The following is an 18899-nucleotide window of genomic DNA, read 5'->3' as shown; positions in this document are numbered from 1 at the left end:
GGCAGAGTGCACGAGCCAGAAGAAGCATGTGCCTATGAATGGTCACTCTTGGTCGCGTGGAGAGGTAGGGACAGTAATCCACAACAGATGAAGAACAGGACCAGGGAAACTCGAGCACTCCCGGGAACATGGTAGGAACTGCAACGATCTGAAAACAAGGAACGGGAAGCTTAGTTCTTAAATAGCCGTGCTGATGAGCCACAGCTGATCGACTCATCCGCACTACCACATACACAGAGAGAGCAAGAATTAGTCAGTGAACCCATGAACCATGACAAAAGCCTTACAGTACATTGGTTGTGTTAGAATGCCTCATAATATCAAAATGTATCGATTGAAAATTTTTAATCAGTTATCTGTAAATCCTGGTGAATGAAACCTAAAAGTTTAAGCACTCAGGCACCAGTCCAACTTATCATTTTGGGATAGCACTCCAATGCCCCTAATTTCCCCTGTTGTCATGGAAACAGACTTTCCCTACTTTCTGTTAGGCGAAATAGGAGAAGGAGGAGGGTGGGCGAAGGGGGATGTTTTTAGGCAGATTATCAATTCTTCTATTTGCAGACAGCTTGTATTTGTGATTGTTTCAATTTTTGTCTTTTCAAAGTCACACGCTGTACGTGTGGATGGCAGGGATGTACCACTACAAGTCTCTGACGGAAATGGACAGCGTGTCCTTGTGAGACAGTGTGTGAAGACACAACCAGAGACAGGTACCTCTGCTCCCACAAAATTTGTAATGGTAATGATAAACATTAGACCAAACCAATTCAAGGGCATAAAGAAGATTAATTATTAATAATAAGAGATTATATTAAAAATAATGTCCAGTTATACCCCTCAGCAAACCTGTTTGAATTTTTTGTTTATGTGTTGTGTTATATAACCATAAAGCTTATATGAGCGAAAGTTGAACTGATTCAAAGCCGACTGATCTGACGTGAGAAAAAGGTTGGCTGCTTTCCTGCAAATCCGGTTCTTTCTTAAACAATTGTTTACATTGATCTGCAGTCTTTCATGTAACTTATGTTCTCATCTTCACTCATTCTGTTGTTTGGTTAGACTTCTGATCCTGAGGGATTGCCTTGTTTTGTTAATCGATGTTCTTGGTCCCTCAGGAGGGAGAGGAACACCCTGGAACATCGAGTTCTTTGTTAAGAAATAATTGGTCTCCTTTCAATTAACATGTCTGGGCTTCTCTCTGTGATCCCCCATCCATGTAAAGAGCATGAAAGATTTGACCATATAGAGATAGTGGAAGAAGTGACACAGCAACAATGCAAGTTGTGTTAATGACATCTGTTAAAGCTATACTCTATGAATGTTTAAATCAAATAGTTAAACCAAAACAATATTTTATGATGTCCTTTATATTAAAATTGTTTAGATTTGGTGAATAAATGAAAGACCTTTATAAAGGATGGGATCATTCACCTGTTAAAATCCCTCTAGGATTCGCACTTGGAGGCATCGCCATTTTTCTCTTCTGTATGTCAACAGCTCAAGAGCAAAGTGAAAAGATCCATTACCCACTCTTTGACACTCTTGGACAAAGTCTGTGTCCTTACTCAGAGAATTATGGGATATTTTTGTCAGGGATGTATTTGCTTTATTTTCCTTCATCCAGTCATATTTTACAGGATGGCCTGTATATTTGGCAGATGCTTTTATCCACAGTTAGTTGCATTGAGAATCAAATTCTGTAATCTGTACACAACTGTAAGGTGCAACTTTCCATATGCTGACCAAACAACATAATACCATTTTATGAAATTACAAAATACAAACTACCCAAGCCAAGAATTATACTTGTTTTTTAGATTTTTAAAGTGTTTTATTACAAAAATGTCTCATTATTATGTTGTTTTAAATGTGCACTAATTTACTGCTAAACACATATTTCTGTTTTTACAAATTATTTTTCATGTGTATTTCAAATCATTTCGGTATAGGATCACCCCTGAAAAATTCAGGCAAACAGTATGTTAGTGCGAGGGAGGTGCTAGAATAAACAATGGGGGTTTTCTGCGGGGACACCTACACAGAATTACGCAATATTCCCAGGCCCATGAACATTACTCACTAACGACAACAGAAAACATGACATAAGCAAACAAAGTAGCACAGCAGTAGAAGCTAATGGAGAAACAGTGTCCCAAAATAACTGCAGAGGAAACTTTAACAGGGACACTGAAGCTCTGCAGTGAGAGAGAGCGAGAGAGTGAGAGAGGGAGAGAGGGAGTCCATGTGACTATTCTTTTCTACTCAGATTAGGCAGAAACTGCAAAACTAAATATTTTAGGTGAAACTGGCAGTCTAACGTCCAATTTTAAATGCCAAATTTTCTGGGTCAGGGAGAAATTTCAAGGGAGATGAAATGGACTTTCCCAAACAGTTATTCTAATCCAATATGTAGAGGATTTCCATCTTTTTTGCCCTTGAAATAGCCCCTAAATGCTATGCAAATATCATACACAGATTTAGGGACTTTTTGATTTAACAATATAAAATGTGTCCCACCCACCAGTGAACAATGAACATTAAATGTACTGTAAGCCTATTCATTATTTAATAGAACAGAAATTATGAAAGCGTCAATTACAATAAAATTGCATATAGTTTGATGCGATTGAATCCTAGCGAAGTTTTACCAAATTTGAATCTGACAATTGCACAGTTCTGTGAATATAATAACACATGCTGCTTACAGTTTGCCCGTGGCACAACAACAGAGAGAGTGAGTGAATGGAAACTGGCACTGGCAGATATAAAAAACCTCATTCCCTGCCAAAAATATTTCATTTGTTGCCTGACCACAACACTATATCATTAAAAGGATAGGAAAGCAGACAAATGGTATGAAGTCACATTATTTCATTTCAGAATTTATGAAGAATGTTAAGAAGACCTACATTATTGTATGTTCAATATATTATTTTAATTATGTTGTTTAATATTAATGCACCATCAAAGAAAATGTAGTTATCAACATAGCAACATATTTTCCTTAAAAACTGATTAGACATGACTATTGTCTTTTCAGTGAGACTGATGTTATCAAAACATCTGCAGGACATGGACACCCTCTGCTGGTGAAGGAAGGTGGCCTGAGATTCTAACGGCACCAAACACCAGCTGTTTTCATCTCGCCAACATCTTTACAAATATAAGGACGGCACTCCTTGCAATGTAATATCCCAGCCATTTGTGAGATATACATATCCAGGCTAAAAATATCAACTCGCGGTGTTATCTTTATATGCTGGTCAATGTTAATCCATTCAAAGTCATAACATCTGAGCTTGCGTTTGAACTGGACTCCCAGAGACATTTATGTTGTATCATTTTATGTTTGTAACATGAAAAACTAACGCCTGATAGGTTACCTTTTATTCACCTGATGCAATTTAATGCTGCTGCACTGAAAGGCATCAAAGGGCAAATATCACAAGTGTGATTTTATTGAGCCCCTAACACACATATACATACACAGAGGGCCATTCAAAGGTCAGTCTCAGTCCCACAGACTCTGGCATTGGTAACTGAGTCTAATAAAAGAAATGGGCCCCAGCAGTCTTCTTAACTAAGAGGCTGTACCTTAACAACAAACACAGCTCAACACCTAGTTTACAAGAACAAGGTGTCAGACATGCAGCTGAAGGCTCAGTTACATGTAAAAGAGAGAAAAGACTAAAGTTACAGACACATTTCTATCGTGCATCTTTATGTTTCCTAATAACATTCGTAAGTGGGATTCTGATGGTGGGTGATGATGATGTCATCAGAATGGAGGGTGCCGATTGGAGAGTCAGGGATCCAGGGAAATCTATAAAATAGTTTTTAAAGACATACAGGAACGAAGCAAGAGGAGGAAAGAAGACAACTTTCAATTCAATACTGAATCCTGCTGATGAGAAAGGTGAGAAAATAACTAAACATTTATTTTTAATGCATATGAGGAGAAAAGCATTGTCTTGTGATGTGTATAATCTCACTTCTTTGCTGCATTCCAATGTACTTTTGTATTTTTACTTTTAAAATAATTTAAATGTTGTTACTAGAATAATTGTGATACAATATCTCACATAAAACCAAAAAATATGCTTTCATTTTATTATGCGTCTTAAAATTCATTTTGGATTTTGTGTTTTTTCTATATTCCTATATTTAGGTTTAACTGGACTGTTTCGTATGAAGGTTGGTCTTCACTGCAATGCATGTATTAAAAATATAAAGAGGTTTTTTTGCCCTTAATAATAATGTACATTATGATGTCCTAAAATTAAATGTACATCGATTGAAAGAAAAATAGCACAAATAGTTATATATTTGTCATATATTTTATCTTATATTTTATTTTGGGGCATGCTGTTAAAAGGTGATTCCATAGTTCAATACATTTTAATTATTTCTACACTGCAGAAGTAATAATATGCAACTGTTACCTCAAAGATCTCTTTTTATTATATTTCTTTTTAATCTAACCATTAAAATGATTAATGCTTGTGTTAATCAGTTTGATGCAATCATATCAAATACCAATTAATCCATTTAAACGTACTACACAAAGCACATTCTTTTAAGTATTCCAATATATTCACAGCGAAAATGTTTTCTCTTGTTCGTTCACTTTTTAATCAGATCTGGCACACTTATTTTATTTCTTTATTAAAAGACTGTTCCTGTTAAACTATTTCTGGTTGGAATTTAAGTTTAGCTGATTAGCACATTGCCAGCGTCTGTGAAGATGATGACTGGATTTATTTGCCTGCTATGAAAGTTGGTCCTCACTAGGGGACTCTCCTTGGGGACACAGTGCCCCTGTGGTCAGAAATAGCTGCATTATTTCCATCTCTTTGACCTTTTCTAAAGGGACATCAGCGGTGAACATGTGCTGGGAAGGGCAGGACGGTTCCAAATTCTAATCAAAGATGTCTTATTACTGTGTTAATGTTAACAATGTCACATTGCTGATGTGTTTGTGTGTACGTGTGGATCTTTTAGATGCAGATTTGGAAATGGCTGATTCTGTCTGTTGCGTTTGTGGTCACCTCATCTTGCTGCAATGCCTTAAGCCTTCCCCACAAGGTAAAACAGACTAAAGTACAAGGACAATCCTTTTACAAGTTCTTCTGGTAGAGATTAATCAAAGTGAAAATGTATACTGTATACTTTTGGGTCTTTGCCTTGCCCTTAGAATCAAACTGAACACCTGGCCAGTGAGTCTCCTCTGGCTAATATTAATGTGTACCAGCAAGGTCACTTTGAGAACAGCTCCAGAGCACAAGGACTTCGCAGGAATACTCCTGAGTTCAGTGCACCTCTTGATCCCCTTTCAAGAAGCTTTTTGAAAGTAAAGAAAGACAAAATAAGGTACTTTTTGCATTTCTAAACTCTTAATTTCATACCTAATTAAAAGCTATTTGTGACCCTGGACAACATCTTAGCACTGGCAGATTTTTAGTAATCGAGGTACTACCGTAAATGTATAAAAACGTTATTTTTGTGAGTGGATGGCCTGCTATAGTGCCTCTGATTAACAACTTCAAAGGCGATCTTCTAAATATTTGCACCCTCAGATTCCAGCTTTGTAAACAGTTGTTGTTCAGCCAGATATTGTCCTTTCCTAACAAACCACATCAAAAGAAAGCTTATTCCTTCAGCTTTCATATGATGTAAAAATCTCAATTTTGAAAAATTGACCCTTAAGACTGGTTTTGTCATCCAGGGTCACATTTGGTAGATCTGATCAGATTGACAGATATCACAAAGGCCATCAGGTCAATGATGTGACTGGTTTTACCGCGAAAACATTTCTTCATAATTTCAGTCATCTTCCATGAATAGAGCTATCACTATATACCAACACCTGTAGAGCAACTGCTTTGGTCTATGAATAAAACAATGGATCTGTTTAATATGGTTTAATTATCACGGGAGGCATGTCTTAAACAAAAGGAAACATTTGTTTCCTAAACTCAGTCTTAATCGATTAAAACCTAAATTATGATGTCACATGAAATGTTATCATTACAACTGAATTCTTTTTTATCCAAACATATAATCTAAAGAAAGTCTGTCTTGTTTTTTAACATACACTTTTTTGTTGGATGACAAAAATGCATTTTCTTCCTTTAGGCAAAGGAAAATGCCCCAGAAACAGCCTGGACAAAAAAATGAGCAGAATATGCCTGGAGAGAGCAGTAATTTCAAGATTATCAGGGCGGGAGACAAGGTTCAACTTGCTGACAATGTTGAAAGCACTCCAATGCAGCAGCCTAATACTAAACCAAATGGTCACACGGACATACTGGCATTCGAAAGAAATCCTACTCACTATGTCAGAACCAAAATTCCAAAAAAGAGGGTCCAGTCTGGAACATTTGGCCTCCCAATTGATCGCATTGGACACTTACCGCAACGAAGAGGCATAAACTGAAAGATCTCTGTATTTTCTTTTCAACACATTTCTGTTTGATGTGAAAACGATTTCTGAATGGAGGTAAATAACTGATCTGTAGACCAGGCAGTTAAACCATCTACTGTTATTATTCATAGAGAATTTTTATATCAGTTCAAAACTTCAATCAAAGAAAAATAGTCTGATCAAGCGCATTTTTATTATGTAAATGGTCGTTCTTTTTTCCATAATAACATTATCATTTAAGTAGAATGTACAAATCCTATAGAGAAGATCTGCACACTGTGACATCATATAATGTTTACAATCAAAACCTGAAAAATTCCCTTATATTTTAACAAGCGGTCCACGTCTTCCAGTATAAAAGCCTGCAGCCTTCTTTTCGTCTAGCTTGTTTAATCTTGTTCAAATCTTCAGCAGTAGAAACAGATGCATTCTCCTCATGTCTTTTCATGGGACCCTTTTTATCCTCCAGAGTTCCTCTGAAGAGTATGTTACTGCCCTGTTCAGCATCGTTTCGATTTAAGAGCAGCATAAGCAGTCCTCGAATGTAGCCTTTAGATTCCTTAAAAATATATATACACATTTATACATATTATATAAAACAAAACATATTGCATAGATATAAATATATAAACATGTAAAGATTGTGTCAAATTAAATACATTTTTGTGAATAAATTGATTTGGAGTCTCTGTTTCTATCCAGATTGCATTAATATCACTGACATTTAAAACACAGCCTCTGCTTCAGCACCTTGGAGAGCCACACTAAAGCACTTGCCTACTGAAAATCGTCATTCGCAAGCTCAACTTAAACAGTATTAAAAAGCGTAAAGCCTACCTGTTTTTCTGTTGAAGTCATGTGAAAAGTTTCCATGGCTCTGTTGACCAATATTGGCTTAACAGTTGCGCCTCTGACTGCAGGCAGTAGCAGAGAAATGAGAACAAGAGCAACATAAAGCATTGTATCCAGTTGTGTTGAAACGCACTGAATTCTCTTAAGAGCCTCTATTGCAGTTTCGGGAGTGAGGCTAATTCGTTGATTTAAGCCTTTTTAAAGCCATGCTCCATGCTGTGCGTTTGTATACTGACGTCATTTGAAGTCTGTTTCGAAAGGGAAGCAAAATTCCTGAATCCATCTGTCCTGTTAGTGCTTAGATACCTTAAAACATTTGAACCTTGTAATATAAGATATAAGGAAGTTTTGGACCTACCTGTATTTGAATTGATCCTAATGATAAACCATGAGAGCATGTTATTTTGTAAGCCTAAATATTGCAGAATCAGATCATACAATTAATTTAAGTTAAGCAAGTTAAAACAGGTTTCAGCCTGCCTTTAACCTTTCAGCCCCAACTAGACCACCTCATCACTTTCCATCACAGAGCCATGACATTTTCTCATCTCTACAAGCAAGCAGTCATATTTTCCTCATTCCTGGACAGGCCGTGTTCACTCATTTGAAATGAACGCTTAATTACCATCCTTATGATGTGCCTCTAAAGTAATGGAAAAAGTGACAGGGACATTTCCCAGCTCATAAAATCTGATGTAGGCTACTTACGTTTTCAGCCCGACAAGAGGATCAGAGCAATTACTTGATGTAACAACTGATGCGGAACTGTGACATAAAGTAGCAAAATGGACCAACAAATGGACATTTGCTTACGTGGTAGTGACTCTCGACATCATGCTTTGTATTATATTATTAGAAAAGTATTCAATTTTTATAAATATGTTATTTAAATATATAAAACACTATATCTGTGGGGTCAGTTTGGAAAATATATGAACATTTTTCCTCGCGAAGAGAAAGCATTTTTTATCAAAGCATTCTGGGGTAGCCTTCTGTGACCTCGTTGGCATTGAAAATGTATGAATTTTATTTATTTGTTTGATTTTAAATAAAACACATTTTTCCTTTTTTCAAGCCAAGAATCCAGTAAAGTTCATATTAAGCAGCGTCCAATACCGGATGTTATTGACGGCACACTAAGCATCGTTTGGTAGAAGGACTTTTATTTTGGAACAACCTTATTCAAGCGGAAGTACTGTCGTGTTTCGCTTAACAACAAAAATGGACGCATAATCCGCGTTATCGAAGTTTAAATAGTTCGTTGAAAATATACACGTTTAACACGTTATAATAGAGTTGATTTGAGCTCAGAATCATGGGAGGTGGTGATCTTGTAAGTACAGCTTCTTATTTTGTCTCGGAGATGTTAAAACATGTTCAAGCCCGCTGATGATAACCAGCGTTGTATCACGTATTCAAACATTTTGGGATCAGTTAACGTCACATTGTAACCTTCGCGACCCGACTTCAAATCATATTGAATATTGGCCTTGTCAGTTTCATACTTGTTTTGTGTTAAAGAGTTAGGAAAATAATTTGACCTTTTAAACGTGAGTTGTTTGTTTAGAGCCTAACTTTACGTAAGTGCCTTATACTCAGTTTATCTCTGTGAATCTCACCAGAACTTGAAGAAGAGTTGGCACCCGCAAACTTTGAAAAACATCGAGCGGGTGTGGAAAGCGGAGCAGAAGCATGAAGCGGAGACGAAGAAGATCGAGGAGCTTCAGAAAGAACTGAAGAGTGAGCGTGCACGAGAGGAGATGACCCGATATGCGCAAGAGAAAGGCGCTTTGAAGTGTGTAACATGTCTTCACGATTAATCACAACATTTGTTTGTTATTCAAGCAAAACACGTATACCTCATCCTAAGTGTATTGCTTGCCTCTTTTTATACACTAGTATGTTGTAAAGCATATATGAAAATAAAGAGAGTACAAAACCTCTTTCCTGTCACCTTGCAGAAAGAAAGATGACCGTTTGGACTGGATGTACCAGGGCCCAGCGGGGCAGGTCTCTCGGGACGAGTATCTTCTCGGTCGCCCCATTGACAAGCAGATCACCGATCAGTATGTTGAACCAGAGAGCGGTCCATCTGCCGAGACAGGCCTTCTACCTGGATCCATTTTTAACCCCACAAGTGCCGCCTCCACTAATGATATGGCTGCCAAGATCAGAGAGGATCCGCTCTTTGAGATCCGGTGAGCGAGATAGGTGCTGCTTCACTACAGATTTTTAAATGACCACGAATGGTTTGTAACGGTAAAAGAAAATTGTGTATTTGTGTTGTAATGACTTACTGTCATTTTCAGAAAACGTGAGGAGGATAAAAAGAGAGGAGTTCTTACCAATCCTGTGAAAATGAAAGAAATCCAGAGGATGGTAAGCAGTTCACATGTAGTTGATATACTGTACTGGTATAGAAATGATTCTGTACAGTTTGTGACATTTTGGATCTCTGCACCCAAAGTTGCGTCAAAATCTTGAGAAGGAGAAGAAAAAGAAGCGTAAGAAGGACAAGAAAGAGAAAAAAGAGGAAAAAGAGAGAAGAAAGGAGAAAAAGCTCAGAAGGAGAAGTGCAAGCTCTGATGATGAGGAAAGAAAGCACAGGTAGACATTTAGTTTTATGTTGCATTGTCTTCTCTTTCGATCAGCTTTTCAATAATGTTTGTGTGTGTTTTACCAACCAGGAGAAAAGAGGAGCGATCAGACCTCGCAGTCTCAAACGGACGTCACAAATCAGGCTATGGACTCCAAGTAAGTAATTCATTCTCTGGCTTGTATTTAAGGGGATTTGGGGAGCTAACATCTCCATTTTTCCATTTACTGAAGGTAAGCTGTGACCGTTCCTAACATTCTGCTTTCATCCTTTACCCCACTTGATAAATATTTATCAAAAGTTATTTTGTCATCCTAACATGTTAGTTGTGAATGCATTATTGTGTGCTTTTGTGTATAATTAGTTGTTTTCCCTTCTGTCTTTCAGTTTCCAGCAAATAGATCTCATCACTCTTCAGTATCAAACCACTCAGAACACCGTTCAAGAGACAGGAGCCGGTCCCCACTGTCCCACAAAGCAGACAGGGACAATCACTCAAAACAAAGACCGAAAACCAAGGACCCCAGCCCACCAAAACACAGAGAGCGTTATCCGAGGCCACAGTACAACAATTACAGCAAGTATGACACTTCATTGTGTTGTTTTATCACGCTGTTAGATTAATGTCATATTATTGCATGGACTTTTGGGGTTAGTCACAGCGAGAAATTAAGAAAAAACATTTTAACCAACAGTTCCTTTATCCACTGTAGATAACATTTATGAGAATGCAACTTTAACAGAGTGTCTCTTTTCACAGGCGGGTCTCAGCTGAAGAGTTAGAGAAGAAGAGAAAAGAAATGATGGATTTTGCCCGTGAAAGAGATGTGGAAAGGGAGAATAACGTACAGAGATACAAGCGACAAGAAGAACAGGAGAAAGCCAGAGAGGATGCCATAAATAGCAGTCATGCTGCCTTCATACAGTAAGTATACAGTCGTACTTCCAATAAATGTTGTGTGTTCCACAAATAGTTTTATTTGTGGGGTTGTTGGTCTAATTCTGGATCTAAGATGGTGGTTAAGCATTTGAAACAACATCTGAAAGATCGAAAGGAGTAGTTTACCCAGTAATCATTTTTTTGTTATTAACCCATCTGCTTTTTCTAAACCCATATGAATTTCTTTTATGGTACACCTAGAATAGACATAAGTGGTTAGAACATAGAAAGATTTTGGCAGGCCCTATAGATCCACCAGTCTGATGGGGCTCGTTTCAGTAATTCATTTGTACTTCTGTCAACAGTGACATGAAGCTAGAGAGTGCTGCCACGTCCTCTCTGGAAGACCGTGTGAAGAGGAACATTCACTCCATTCAAAGGACCCCTGCTGCTCTGGAGAAGAACTTCATGAGAAGATGAGACCGTCGCAGCAGAGGAAATGCATTGAACATTTTCACTTTTTAAAATTATACAAAATCTTTCAGATTTCTATGTATTTTAATGAAATGATACCCGCCTGTAAATAAAATTCACGAAGTTTCTTCTGTCAGAGGTTTAGACCCACCCAACGTTTTCCATTCACCATTATTGTGTATATCATTTTCAAAAAATGTCTAGTATACATATGTACGTTTCTTTTACCATGTTTTGTACAGTGTTTTTATTGGGTAGTTTGGTTATATTGAAGTTTTGGTATAATTGGGTATGATTTTTGTTTTACCCTTGATGTGTGAAACATTAAGCTTTGTCTCTAAAATAAAGAGACTCAAATGTTGTTTTGTACTCTTGTGCTTTTTGAAAACCGATCCTCTTGCTAGTTTTACCCTATACTGGGCAGAAACTATATTTGTTATTTTCAGCTGAGCTAATCTATTTCTGCTTATTTTCCAAAGTATTGTATGGCCTAAAACTATTTTTAAACCCAAAACTCGTTTTAGCAACAAACAAAATAACACTTACATTTATGCTTAATTCAGTTTATTTCAAGCATTCAATACTTCAGGGCAAGATGATAATACTGAGATTGAGATACAATAGTGACAGAAAATATTTTATTTACTGAGGCATTTCATTGATTCAAAGCCAATAAGAATATGACCGGCAGCGTGTCAATTTTGGAAGAGGCCTAGGTTTAGATCTGACGGTTGCCTTTGGTTAGCATGCTGTTCTGGATTTCCAGAAGTAATTCTTGCAGCCTGGCTTTTTGTCTCCATTGTCTCTTCTCATCAGGTCCAGGCCATTCTGTAATAACCCTAGAGATTGACTGTCAGACTGGATGACTGCCGGATCAGAGTTACTGAGTAGCCACTGGAGCTCTGGAAGGGTGTATCTCTCAGTCATCTGAAAGATAAAGGGTAAGAAATGAAAAGACGACTTCATTAAACTTCGTAAAGAACATGTTTTAAGGATGGTGTTCTGTCATAAGAGGTACATTGAGCGCCGCATTAAGACATGTGCAATGTGTTTAAAGTGATGATGATATATTATCGTTTGTAGTGTCGAGTTTAACAAAACAGTCTTACCTCTTCATCTGCTGCTGTGCCTCGAGATTCTTCTAGAGCAGGGTTCAGAACCATATGAGACCGGCCGCATGATATGATGCCAGCTGTCATGGCCAAACAGAGCAGGGAGAGAGTGAGATGAAGTTGAGAGGAGGCCATCTGTGCTGTCTTGAAGAACTTGGCTTATTCAAACTTGGTTCAAGCCTTTAGGATGCAGTGCTCCCTGTGTGTCTTGTGGAATATCTGGTCCGTCATTTATAGTGGTGCCTTCTCTTGCATAGAGTCCAAATTAGTAACGCACCGAGAAATTTAACAACTTAAATTTCAACTGATAATTAAAATGAAGTGGTCCAAGCTAATGTGTGCTGTCATAATCTCCAACCAGAGATGTATCTTGAATTACAGGTCCATCTCTTTTTATTTGTAGTCTCTTAGTTTCCTAGAGAAGTCAATTTGTGTTTTCCTGAACAAACAGTGCATCCATATGACGCAGGAGTCAGGACCCCCAATAAACTGATGATTAGCCCTCATTACATTGATCTGTTGCTGGAGTGATGTCTTGGCCAAAATGTTGGGTCATAAATTCTTGACGGCCATCATTAGCAAATGGAGGTTGCTGGGAAACAGGTCAAATAACATGCTTCTTACCTAGTCTGCATGTCTATGGAACTAGGAAACATGGTTATTTAAGTGACTATTTTCTGAGCATTTACTACTGCTTCATGTTTATACTGTAAATTAATTTAGTAAGTTTGGGATGACTGTATGATGTTGATATAAAGATATTTACAAAGAGGTCAATTAAGAGATTCCTACATAACTACTATACAAAATATAAACATTCACTGATGCTCATTCACTATCATCTTTTCTTCCTCTTCTTCTTCTTGGTCTTTTTCCCTGTCCTTCCTTTAACTGTCACTCCAAAATTGGCCTCCGATATTTCCCAGCCCCAAAATATTTGTATTGTTCAAGCTGTTGTGTGTACTGTATGTGAACAAAATAAGCTAGAAGTGTTTTCACACATAAACACACTGCGTCTGCAAATGAGTGTAGAATTTTGAATATCAGTGAAACACAAAAGGTTTAAACAGTCTTTAAAAAAGTTTTCAGTCTTGGTCTTAATTTTTATTTTTCATAAACAGACGAAAAAATATCCCATTTTGCTAGAAATAAGTTGTTGTGCTGTAGAGCAAAATTCTGTTCTGTTTTGGTGGCCGTTACTTGTCTTGGCTTACACTGCCGTTCAAAAGTTTGTGGGATCACTCACTCATTCTTTATTGATATTTTTCCACAATTTTGAATAATAGTAAACTCATGTTAACCTTAGAATAATACAGTTGTAACTGTGGGAATAATATTATGACTAAAAGCATTCAAGATAAATTAACTCTTTTTTTTGCACCTTCGGATTTTAGCGCCTTCGAAGTAGTCATCCTTCATAATAATTCTCTTGGCATTTTATAAGCCAGCTTCTTGCTTTCTCAACCTGGGACGCTTTTTGAACATTATTTAAAGAATTTCCATCCATGCTGCACTCTTATTGGCTGCTTTTCATTCATTATTTTATCCAAGTAATTCATTTAAAAAGTATTTTTTTTAATAAAAATGTTGTTTTCTAGAAAGACATTAATATGTTGGCACATCCTATTTTTGTCCAGACAAGTAATTTCAAACATTGAAACACCGTCAGATTAAGAGTATGATAAGGTGTAAATGAATATACTATTGCCTATTTAGTTCAAAACAATATATCAAGGCATAACTCTTTATTTTTTATAAAGAGAAAAAAATATAATAGGGAGATCCAAAACATTCATGCGCTTTATTTTTTCAATGCAAGCTTGACAGATATAAAGAAGCAATTAGAAAAAGGTAACAAGAAAGGCATAACAGCCATTTTAATTTCTGTGTATCTGACATTGCCTGTTAGATACATTCATGACAGGATCCAGCCTGAACTGCATAAGATAATCATGTAACCAAAGATAATTCCCCAATTCAAAGATTACTTCTACATGATCAAAGAAATCCATTTGTGGTTGAGCATAAAGCAGATAGAATACATACACATTTCTGATATAACATATGATGCTTTCCATGACTTAAGGATCTATGGCATCATCACAGCTTTGTGTCCAGAAAAAACCCTTCTGACAGAAAGATCAAATAACAGCACAGTCATAGTGATATAAAGATTCAAAATCCATGTTGTCACACCACAAAACAATTCATTATTATGTCACCATTATATTGCACAATGTATAAGAAAAATACACATTAACAAAAAAGAATAGAAAGGAGTAATGTAGTGTACATCATAACAACAAATAAACATTTTAAATAATTGTAAATAATTGTATAAGGTTACTTACTAAGATGCTTCAGAGATCATGTACCACAGAACCAAACCAAATATATATGACCAGATATGCAATTCAGTTTTGTGGTTTTATAAAAATTGCCTTTGTTTTGTGTTGACTTGTTTTATCAATTTGAAAACAGCACTTCTCTTTCTCAAGTGCTCACGCAATATTTTGTGAAATAAAGCCAGAGAATGTTTGGAAATGTAAACAGATATTTCGTACTGACACATTACTGTGAAAATAACTGCCTTGAAACCATTTTTGGGGATAAAAATACTGTGCCTAAGACTTGCACTGTACTGTATGTGGTTGTTTCTTCTACAGTATAATACCAATAGCAATGCATGAAAACTGTGTATCACAGGACTGCATGAAAGCATGACATGATAATATACAGTGAGGGAAAGAATTATTTGATCCCCTGCTGATTTGGTGAGTTTGCATGTAAGTTTACAAAGAAATGAGGGGTCTACAATCCTTATGGTATGTTTATTTTAACTGATAGAATATCAAAAAATTTGCTGTTGCTCAGCAAATTGGAGGTTAAGCTTCAATCACAGATTTTGTAGGACTAGGGTCTAGATACTGGCTAGGACATTTAATGTGCTTCTCCTTAAGCCACACCAGCCTAGGCAATATTTTTTGGGTTTTTTTAAGGTTAAAGGCACATCTACGACCCATCTTCAGTGATCTGGTTAAGGGGAGGAGATCCTGGTCCAAGATTTTATAGGCTACATGGGCCCGTCCCTCAGCCCCTCAACGTGGTGAAGTCATCCTGTTCCCGTAGCAGAGAAAAAGCCCTAAAGCATAATGTTTCCAACACTGTGCATGGGGTCATAGTCAACAAATATTTCCAAATAATCACATCAATTGTTGTCTCCTTCTCACCAAGCTTCTGTCTGTAGCCTATTCAAGGTTTGTGCAGGTCTCCAATCTTTTCCCTGACATCCTTTGAAACCTATTTGGTCTTGACCATGGTGGTGGAGAGGTTGAAATGGAAAACACATTCTGTTGGCAGGCATCTTTTATATACTGTACATAACTAGCTGATTGAGGAGTACTTTCTAAAAGGGACAGGACTAATCTGTGGTCCATATAGGCACATAACCAATATGTGGAGCCAGAATTCTTGGTTGGTAGGGGATCAAATATGTATTTCACTGACTGAAATGAAAATCAATTTATAACCTTTATATCATTTTCCCCCTGATTTTTTGCTTGATATTCGGTTTCTATCAGTTCAAATAAACCTAACATAAAAATTATAGACCCTTCATTTCTTTGTAAGCAGGCAAACTTACAAAATCAGCATGGGATCAAATAATTCTTTCCCTCACTGTACAGTTTAAGAACATAACGGAGTTAAGAACATTATTCATATAGCATATATCAATATATTATTCACACTATATTAAAAAAATATATCAGAAGGACACTCCCACAATACTCTTATTTATGTATTATGTCCATTTGCCCATCTGGATGGAGTCGCATTTAAACTGACAGGGGACATTTCTACACATTAGTAGAAAAAACAGAACAAAAAAACAGAACTTTTTCAATTTAGATGCGACAGATATAGCTCATTTTGTGTTGTGTTTACCTACTTTATCAAATACTTTGGAAACAGTCTGTTACGCAGCAAAAACAGTCCCCATTTCAGTGCAAGTTCAACAAGAGTTTGAAAGATTGTGTAAAATTTCTGACCCCCTTGTTCAGCTGCTCAGACTTGTCTAGAAAAGGATTAATGGACGTTTCTATTGTCACACAAATCATTGGTCTTTGAGCGATAAATGCTATTAAAATCATTCAACATTTATAGATGTTCTACATGTGTAGCTGTGATGTACGAGAGCTCGATCATCAGTATTTGTCCTGCTTGATGGTATAGTTTTAGGCATGTGATGTGTTCATTCGGCAAGTAACAATGTTTCTGTTTGTGTGTGCAGATTCTGGAATCTTTCAATGAGGGTAGCACCCGGTCTCTGATCCTGCCTGCTTTTTTCAGTACCAAGTGTCATGGTTTTCATGGCACTTGCCATGGTTTTTACAAAATGCACAGCTTCTGGCACATATGTTGTTTGCATAACATCACAGTTAGATATTCTGATTGACCATCAAAAACAAACGCATTTCAACAGGCATCAATTTCAAACATGGAGGTCAAAGGAAGGAATGAGGGATATAACTAGGATGTAAGCACTTTGGCATTGCAGATGTTTCATTGGATGCGAATAAATTATTATTTCAGTGAACTTAATCTCTTACAAATGCTAAATTGTAGGTGACATGCTTGTTTTCTACTTCAGTGACTGAATTTGTCCACCAGGTGTCTCTTAGCTGCTGAGGGATTCATATTTGTTTGTTGAAACGCACCCAATGCATTCACATGAAGGGACCTTCAAAAACTGCTTGTTAGCTCTGGTTACCTGGATCTGTTGATGGAGTGACCTCTCTGTCAATACCTGCTGGAATGACCACCATAGCTTATAGAATATTGCCAGGAAACGTGTCAAGGAACATTTTTCCTTTATACCTCATTACCTGCCCTGCATATCATAAAGACCCATCAATTTAAGCATTTGTGAAACATGTTATTTTTTTATTTACTGCTTGTTTATATTGTAGTCTGGATGAAATATATGTCGGTTTGTCATGTCGTATACATATTCTAGTTTCAATTGGAGTTTATTTATTTGCAATAAGTCTGTTTTTGTGACTTTTGAGATGTCTAATGGAATGGCAAGGTCTTTTATGAGGTAACAGTGCATCCTTCTGCAGGTTGTGTACTGTTATATTCTGTTTACAAGTCTTTGGTCTGAAAAGTACTGTTTATCTTATAGAATTTAACCATTTAGTGTCACTGCCCTGCCGTGGAACAAATAACAATGTGACCTTAGGAATGCCAAGGGGTTTAAAGAAGAAAATGTTATCCAATGTCTTATGTCTTGAACACACTTTGCCAGCTTTTGATCATTTTGAGACTAGGGGTGAGATGCAGCCCTGGTCTGATCCTATTGGTTGCTTGTCATTTTAACAAGCACGGTTTCCGTATGATGTGGCCTAAAGCCGACTGTTATTTTTCATGCATGTCGGTTTTTGTAAAAAAAAAAAAAGAGCGCTGAAACAACTTCTACTAGTATTTAAGACAAATACAAAATATTTGAAATCAGACTATAGTTTCCTAATTCACTAGTGTCTATATATGGTTTCTTAATAAGAGGCTTAATAACACCCAGCATTAAAGGTTGTGGAACATGACCTACTGTAGAGTTAGTGAAGAGTTAATAATATTTAGATTAGGGTCTACTGCAACTGGTAGCAGCTCTTTCAAGTTTGGTGAGTATTGGGTAGGCATGTTGTGGGTTTAAAAGCTGTAATAAGTTTAATTGACTCTTCCTGTTATATAGTTGAGAAGCCAAATACATGCATGTTACCTGCAGAATAAAACCTACATTACATTATTTATAGCTTTTTAAAGTTTAAATCATATTATTGGTGATGATAAGGGTGAGAGAGTTCAAATCTTTGGTTTGTTCTTTTTTGACATGTGATTGAAAAGCACATGTAATGACATTTCAGACAAAGTTTGCACCCAATAAATCTTGAGACATAATATGCTGCTATTTTATTGTTGATATCTCAGTTCGATGAAGTGATAAAACAAAAGGCAAAATAGAACTCCCTGACATTGCAGGTACAATGAGAGTGCATATTATTTTGAGATTTAATAGCAAGAAGCCCCAGATCTTCAACTGATCCTTGAAGTAATGATGTATGTTACTAAAGTGGTATTCCTTGCAGACATTGGTTGGTCTCTGGGTTTGGATCAGTCATACAATCAACACAAACATTCCCTCCAAATGGACAATGAAACACAGGGATATTTCCCCCAGACACATGGATACGCCGAAGCAATGGCATCTGCCCTGGTCATGTAAGTAAGTTAATAATGGAAAAGGTCTTGAAACACAAAGGCGACCCAGGTGTGTCTCCCCTGATGGTTGCACTCTTCTCGTGGTAAAACAACTGCGAAGAATACTGATTATTCCTGTTGGTCCTGCAAGAAAAATTATGATTGTGATTTTACATTGAAAAAAATGCCACAGTGGCAGTGCTTTTAGCATCATGATGTTTCATAGCTATAGAGACAATTAAATGAAGATGGGTTCCAAAATCTAAAAGGCATGAAGAGAGTTTAAGGGTTTCCATTATA

The 18899-nt window shown here is 36.8% G+C and overlaps 2 protein-coding genes across 2 annotated transcripts; one reads left to right on the top strand and one right to left on the bottom strand.

The window, feature by feature from the left end:
• The first annotated feature begins 8472 nt into the window (after nucleotides 1–8472).
• Nucleotides 8473–11590, top strand: cwc25 (CWC25 spliceosome associated protein homolog). Its single transcript, XM_056743747.1, has 9 exons — nucleotides 8473–8612; nucleotides 8902–9074; nucleotides 9241–9477; nucleotides 9589–9658; nucleotides 9747–9886; nucleotides 9967–10033; nucleotides 10263–10456; nucleotides 10636–10800; nucleotides 11121–11590. The coding sequence occupies exons 1-9, from the start codon at nucleotides 8595–8597 to the stop codon at nucleotides 11233–11235; spliced, it is 1179 nt and encodes a 392-aa protein (XP_056599725.1). The 5' UTR covers nucleotides 8473–8594; the 3' UTR covers nucleotides 11236–11590.
• Nucleotides 11591–11845: 255 nt separating this feature from the next.
• On the bottom strand, nucleotides 11846–12533 carry sst2 (somatostatin 2). Its single transcript, XM_056744354.1, has 2 exons — nucleotides 12339–12533; nucleotides 11846–12156 (listed from the first exon to the last, which is right to left on the bottom strand). The coding sequence occupies exons 1-2, from the start codon at nucleotides 12474–12476 to the stop codon at nucleotides 11971–11973; spliced, it is 324 nt and encodes a 107-aa protein (XP_056600332.1). The 5' UTR covers nucleotides 12477–12533; the 3' UTR covers nucleotides 11846–11970.
• Nucleotides 12534–18899: the final 6366 nt, after the last annotated feature.

The sequence above is a fragment of the Triplophysa dalaica genome, chromosome 3 (genome assembly GCF_015846415.1).
Source record: "Triplophysa dalaica isolate WHDGS20190420 chromosome 3, ASM1584641v1, whole genome shotgun sequence".
Taxonomy (NCBI): Eukaryota; Metazoa; Chordata; class Actinopteri; order Cypriniformes; family Nemacheilidae; genus Triplophysa; species Triplophysa dalaica.
Note: the sequence above shows the minus strand (reverse complement) of the source record. Positions and strands in the feature narration are given on the sequence as shown.